General features: G+C 39.7%; 1 protein-coding gene across 1 annotated transcript; it reads left to right on the forward strand.

Moving 5' to 3' along the window:
- Positions 1–1,690: 1,690 nt before the first annotated feature.
- On the forward strand, positions 1,691–4,129 carry LOC311018588 (putative polypeptide N-acetylgalactosaminyltransferase 8). The gene is made up of 4 exons (XM_084017616.1): positions 1,691–1,995; positions 2,667–3,015; positions 3,132–3,298; positions 3,726–4,129. The coding sequence occupies exons 1-4, from the start codon at positions 1,842–1,844 to the stop codon at positions 3,797–3,799; spliced, it is 744 nt and encodes a 247-aa protein (XP_083873742.1). The 5' UTR covers positions 1,691–1,841; the 3' UTR covers positions 3,800–4,129.
- The last annotated feature ends 3,202 nt before the right edge of the window (positions 4,130–7,331 follow it).

Here is a 7,331-nt window from a genome sequence, read left to right on the forward strand (position 1 = left end):
CTGTTGCTGTATTAACAATGCAGTGATGTCATTTTGCTTCTTCATGACTGAGAATATATTGTTCTGTTCACTATTGCTTGAAACAGGTAATGTATCTGGAGATACTGCCTGTGCATGTTCACTTGTGTTTCTGATGCTTGACTGGAGTGTTAAAGGAGCTGTTATAAGAGATTGAACTTGAGTTACAGCTCTTTCTGCAGTTATTATTGGTGTTTGTGGATCGATAGTTCCGTGGTTCGGTGGGATTTGTCCAAGTGGATGCGTTGCTTGCAACCATGGTACCAAAGGATCTGTTTTAACAGTAAATGTGTTCTTTTCCTGTTGTCCATGCTCAAAATATGATTTCATTCCATCAGATGCATTAGAAGAGCTACTTTGAATGCCTGATCCCCTTGATGCTCCGAGAACCTTCATTTTGGCCATAGTGGCAGCAATGTTTGCTTCCAGCTCCAGCTGTTCCTTTTTCCTCTTCAGCTGCTCATCTTGTTCTTCCAAGGCATGTTTATCCTTAAGCAGCTTCTGTCGTACAATAAGAGCAGCCACTTCAGCTTCAGCCATCATACATGCAGATGTAGTACTTGAAACTCTGGAGTTTGAGCCACCAGATCGCTTGCTGCTCCTGCTTCCAACATTTGACACGCTGTCACTTGGTTGTAATGTGTCCAGTATGTCAGATGTTGTCTTCATGTTTGACTGAGAAGAGGGAATGTCATGTTGAGCATCAGTGTTGGGATTTTTTTCCTTTAATTCAACAAGTGTTTCCTCAGGTGAAATGAGAGGAATGTCTGAGTTTGCAGCAATTAGCAGATCTGACGTCACATGTTCAATTTGCTGAAAGGGCCTTCCAGTTTCAACAAGCCATTGTTTCACATCTTCGATAAAGTCTGAGTTGCTTTTGGTTATGCGTTTAAACCAGTCACTTTGAGTTTCCTTTTCCTCTTCAGGGAGCAATACAATAACTGATTCATGTGCAGATTTGGCATTTCCATACAGTTTAATCAGTTTCTCCAGTTGGTATTGCACATCCTTTACGTTTTCATCCATTTTCATGAGCTCTTTAATTTCAGGTATGAGCCCTTTAATTTTTCTCACGTTTGATTGACGTTCTTTCTGGAAAGTTTCAATTTTGCAAGCCAACATTTTGATTGTAAGCTTGACTGTTCTTGTTAAAATGTAAGCCTATTTTTATGTTCTCAGGTTACATGACTGTAAATATTGTTTACTCTTAGAGACACAAGAGGGCGCAAGAGCACACACAATAATTAATGTAATGAATGTTCATGTATTGTATTGTGACCTAATGGACTTCCCGTACATGGACATTTTTATGCGGGACGTTTTTCATATTCCAGTCAGTCCGCGCTCAACCCAACCGGCAGATGGCCACATTTCATTGTTCTGAAATAAATGTTCTATAATGAGAGAAGTCGTCAGCCAACAATATATGTGTGTGTGTGTGTGTGTGTGTGTGTGTGTGTGTGTGTGTGTGTGTGTGTGTGTGTGTGTGTGTGTGTGTGTGTTCTACTATAGTACATAAGGTACAGATTTGTTTTTTTCCGTTTTTCTACGGAGGTCTGGCTAAACCACAAATGTCAAGTCCTGGCAACACCATTTTTGAGAGTAACTGGCACACCTTTACGCACGAGAAGCCACGCCCATCAGCAACACCTGCTCATCTTACAGACACGCAGGACAGGAAGGCTCACCCCGCGTCATGTCATCATGTCTTTGTCATCACACGTCTGTGTGGTTGAACCCTGTCCAATAATCTGAATTTGTTATTATCATTATTTTTATTATTTTTTATTCCCTTGACTGGAGCATCATTCGGTGAGCTATCAATGAGACCCAGGCAGCCGATGCTCCTCGTGGGGGGCCTCGCGCTCATCCTCTACTTGGGCACGTATCTGAAGAGCGAGTACGAGCGCACGGAGCTGGACACGCCGCGCATTGTGCGGAGTTTTTCTGACCTGGAGAGGAGCGTCGACAGGCTGTGTGAGTGGAGGCAACGATCAGTCCTTCTCTGTTTATACAAGTTATTCTGATTTATTTATTTGTATCGGCTGTAAAAAAATAAATATATAAATAAAAATGGAGAAATGGAAAGAAAGTTGGGGTCAGTTTGATTGAACTAAATTCAAGTAAATTCAATGTTAGTTCACTACGCTTTTTTTGGTGTGTGTGTGTGCGTCTGTGTGTCTGCACACAAAATAATGACACGCGGGTAAAAAAATGTTTTATATAAATAAAACATAACGTTATATATAGAAAACGTAATAATGTTTGCGCATTTTTCCTTTCCTTTCCTTTTTCTAAACAAATACATTTGTGACTGGCGTAGGAAAAGAAAGGAGCAATGCGCAAAAATGATGACGTATATGATCTGTATATTAATGATAAATTAGGTCAAACTTTATATTTTTTTCTTTTTATATTGTTTGTGTCATGTCTTTGTCTATTGTGTGTTTATTAGGCTAATGGCCCAATTTCTCTCCTGGATATCAATAAAAAGTTATTTTTTATGTAGAATCAATCAAGAGAACATGAAGGAAGACATTTTATTTTGATTCTGAAAAACAACACTATTTTCTGCAAATGGTGATAATGTCTCTCTCTCTCTCTCTCCCCCTCCCTCCCTCCCTTCCTCCCTCCTTCCTTTCCTCAAGACAATGTTGTCAAGGCTTTTGAGCAGAAGCAGGAAGCCATGCAGAAAATGCTTGAAGAGGACAAACAGAGAAACGTTGCAAAGGTTGAACAGCCGGCGGTTATAAAGCCGCCGGAGCAGAACAAGCAACCCGGAGCAAAGAGCCTGCAGGATAAAAAGGAGGAGGCTGCCAAAGAGAAAAAGTCCACTAAACTGTTCCCCAACTCCTACCTGTTCAAGGAGTGGGGGGAAAATCTGTCCGAGGAGGACCAGAGGGAGGCTCAGGGTTTGTTTGAGAAATACGGATACAACGTTTTTCTCAGCGACCGCCTTCCTCTAGACCGACCTCTCCCAGATACCAGGGACAAAAGGTGCAACTTGTCATTTTCCCTTCCTGTGATGACGAATTTCATATACGGAAAAGTTCTCAATAGTTCATCGATTCCCTTCTTTTTTTAAGTTTGGCCATCCTTCTGTCTCTGAATAGGTGTCTCAAAAAGCAGTACCCAAAGGACCTGCCGAGCCTAGCAGTTATCCTAATCTACCTCAATGAGGCCTTGTCTATCATCAAAAGAGCTGTCCGCAGCATTGTCGACCGCACCCCCAAAAACCTGTTGAAGGAGATCATACTGGTGGATGACAATAGCTCCAATGGTTGGTTGACTGCAAATGAATCTGACTGTGCAAAGATATGTTTTTCCACTGTTTGAGAAGCTACAAATAAGACTAGGAGGGCAGGTCAGGCTGGTGAACATGCATCATTGTGCCTGGGCTGCTCATATTACTACATCAATGGCCAAATGTCTTTTTTGTGTACCATTAGGCTTATTTGCTTTCTTCTTGTACGGGGAATGATGAAGCTACAGTCAGACCTTGGTTAGCTTAAAGACTGGATGAGGACATATCTTCCACCACTAGCACATCTAAACTTCTGAAATTAAAGCTAAAATGCAGAGTTTGAGTGGTTTTCATATGGGAAACCATAGCACGGAGACGTGTACCAACAATATATATTGATGATTTATTGCTCTATTTATCCCTTAATCTCGTAACACATGCCGCCATTCTCCTCTCCATGCAGACGACCTGAAGGAGGCCCTGGACACGTACGTGAAGTTAATCGAGCAGCAGAACCCAAGTCTCCGTAAAGAGTGAGGCACAAGGAGCAGCAAGGCCTTGCGTTCTCCAGGGCTTCTGGGTGGAGGGCTGCTACCGCCGACGTGGTCGCCATCCTGGACGCGCACATCGAAGTCCACGAGCTGTGGTATGGCAATTCACTTACAGCAAGCTTATTTATACTATTTAAGAAAGTAGATTGTTTGCTGTATACACCCTTGAATTTTTGCAATTTACTTGCAATTCTCAAGCATAGTTTATTTTTTTATTTATTAGTTTATTTAAAGGGCAACAGTGCACTTTTAGAAACATTATGAATACACCACAGTAAGCCAAGAAGCTGTGACTTGTTTTTTCATATAAAGATATGTGATGATGACTGCTGGGTAATACGTATGTTAATATTGTCCAATGTCAAGTTTGATCATGTGATGAGACGATAACATGCGGTACTTAGTTAAGGACCAGGTTGATGGTTTGGACCTGTCGTAATACTTTTTCTACAGTAATTAAATGGTACTCGGGTAGGATTCCATATCAGATGCGGTCACAGATTCTAAAGTCAAACCAGCGGCATAGCTCAACCTTTGTTTAATCACAAACGTTGCTGACTTTTCAGGAATGCCATTTAACCATTCACAGTGGTTGTTTGTGGCAACAACCACTATCTGATTCCAGTACAGCCTCACTGACGCAACCGGGGCTTGGAGCTGCTCAGCAACCTTCTCGTCATTCGCCACTAGTATGGTGTGCTGATTTGCAATTGTGCTTGAGCAAAATAAATCTAATAAATCCAACACCTCTAGACCTTTTCAAATGCTGCATCAATGGGCACTTGGGTTGTGTACAATTTAAAACGGAAGTGCATGTGAGATGAATGTTCTGCCTTCTTTTGGAAACCTAAATCTCAGTAAGTCAAAAAAACAAGATATTCAAGCAGCAGAAGTTATAAAACACAAATTGCTTTAGTGATACCCATCTCACATATATGCTTTGGAAGAACCTGTGAAACCTGTTTGGGCACCGATTACCAAGAATGCAAAGAGGGAGCCATAGATCTGATCAAAGACATGCATCAGATGCTCATGCATGTCAGTGACCCGGCCGAGGGTCAGGCTGAGCCAATCAGATTGAACAAAAAGAGGAGCAGTCTAAGTTGTATTGACAGTATTGAACTGGCCCAGTCTGAGCATGTCATCTATTTGTCTGTCTGTTCTTCAGCTCTTTCCCCTGGAAAATAGAACACTGGCATGCAAATGCAAAGGCAACATTCAGACAGCTATGAGTCTCCCTAAACCCATCCACCTTCATATCTGGTTACTTTAATTTAAAAAATGAATCGCTTCATCTCGTCCTTGACTTTCAGATACTTTGCTGTATGTTTTTAATGATAGGTGAACTCGTACCTGACTGAAGTCCCAGTAGATCCCCATTCCTTTCTGCATGGCCTCTTTGCAGTTGTACAGGCCAGGCTCTGTATCTTGCTTCCCCACGTCTGCTATGCACCGGTTGTCATTGTACTTGTGGGACTTTATGCCACCAATGTAGAGCTCGCCGTTGGAGCGATAATAACAGCTCTAAAAAAAAAAAAAAAAACGGATTGAGAGGTTTTATAATCAAACGCCAACAAACGAACATGATTTAAAATTGTCACCTTTAAACCATAATTAGCTCCTTCAAAAAAGATATAATAAAACAAGCATTATTATAGTAAGTGGATAAAAAGTCATAAAAAGTAATAATAGTATGTTGAAAATTCTCAGTTGTGGGACAACATGAACATTTCGTGTCCTGAGCAAAACAATTGTAAATTGCCGATCATCATCAATATGCGTACAACTTGAACATTATATTTTGTGAAAATATTTTTATAGCATCACAGATAAAAAAAATAAATATTTTGTATACTTTATTATTTACACACCCAATTAAAGTGTTGTTTTTTTTTATTAAACTATGATATACCACTCCAGATTCCTCACACTGAAAGTATGTCGTTGGTAAACTGTTCTAGGATGATCATTACAGGAGCCTCTTTTCCAAATTTCCAATTAACACAAACGATTATCAGCATGATGAGCACCGCCGTTAGAGATGAAAGGCTAGTAATTCCCCCTTTAAAAAAAAAAAGAATTCAAACAAGTTTAATGACAAAATAGACTTTATTTCCAAATAGAGGACTGGGAAGAAAAAAATATCCATATTTAAAAAAAAAAAAAAAATCTCTCTTTCTGGCCTCCACTTAGAAGTAAGTCCCAACAAGCCTTTAGAAAAACACACAGACAACCCTTTGATCCTTTATAAGCCCAAACTAATCCAGTAACACAAAGCCACTGTCCATAATATAGTAAGAATTGGTATGTTAATCAACACAGACACGCTTTGTATAGCTGCAATTAAGTGTTTTGTTTGTCATTAAATGTCTTGTCGTAACTTAGAACACCTCGACTCTGCCTACCTATAGCACTTTGATCATAGCACTGTTGTTCTTAAGATATGTTTGCTGAACAGCTACTACTTTACTCAGACGAGAAACACTTGTTTCTATTTGTTTAGCTCTTACTTTATTGGCAATGATATGTTGTGGTTTCTTTCTTTCGACAAATTTTATTATTGGTAGTCGCTTTGGACAAAAGTTAACTGTAGGCTAAATGTAGAACAAACTTGATAGAGCGGTTTTTAAGTTGGACCAGAGTCGAGAAAGTGCTTTGGGGAGATTACAATAACATACTGTTCTAGTTCGGTTTAAAACCGCTCTATCAAGTTTGTTCTAAGTTACAACAAGACATTCAGTGTTGCATACAAACAAGTTTTTCCATTGACTTTTACCACATTTACTTGTCACAGTTTGTTTATTGTTATTGTCCTCAATGTATGCACCTTCGTCACCAAGACAAATTCCCCATTGTTGTAAAATCCTTCTTGGCAATAAATGTTTCTGATTCTGAAAATTAACTGAACTAAATTATGTATTATTCTCCAAAACCATGGCATTTTACCAGTCTCCTTGTCCAAGAAGACATTTTAACACTTTGGTTAAATATGGTCACCTCCCCCCCCCCCCCCCCCCCCCCCCCCCAAAACAGTCAGATTAATAAATGGTAGAAAAAAAATATTACTTGTAGACATTCATAAGTAGAGCAAATTTCCAAAATTCTGTTTTCAGGGAAAAAAAGTATATCCATTCCACATGACTTACCAAATCGGTCAAGTAGAGTATCTTTCAATAATTACAAAGGTCATAGCAGTATTCTGATTTAATTCCTTTTTCACACTCGGGTGTTATTATCCACCGACTCATGAGCACAAAAGTGCAATTATTGTTCGACATACACACAACACACACACTTAAAAGGGCTTAATTATGTTTTGGATTTCCCATCTTTGGCCAGAACATTCCTGTATGACAAGTTTGCCGCTTTTAATTTCCAGACATCTTTTTGTCTGTCTGTTCTTCAGCTCTTTCCCCTGGAAAATAGAACACTTGTCAGGAATGCAAAGGCAACATTCAGACAGCTATGAGTCTCCCTAAACCCATCCACCCTCGAATCTGGTTACTATATTTAAAAAA

The sequence above is a fragment of the Eutrigla gurnardus genome, assembly GCF_963514095.1.
Source record: "Eutrigla gurnardus genome assembly, chromosome: 9".
NCBI classification, from domain to species: Eukaryota; Metazoa; Chordata; class Actinopteri; order Perciformes; family Triglidae; genus Eutrigla; species Eutrigla gurnardus.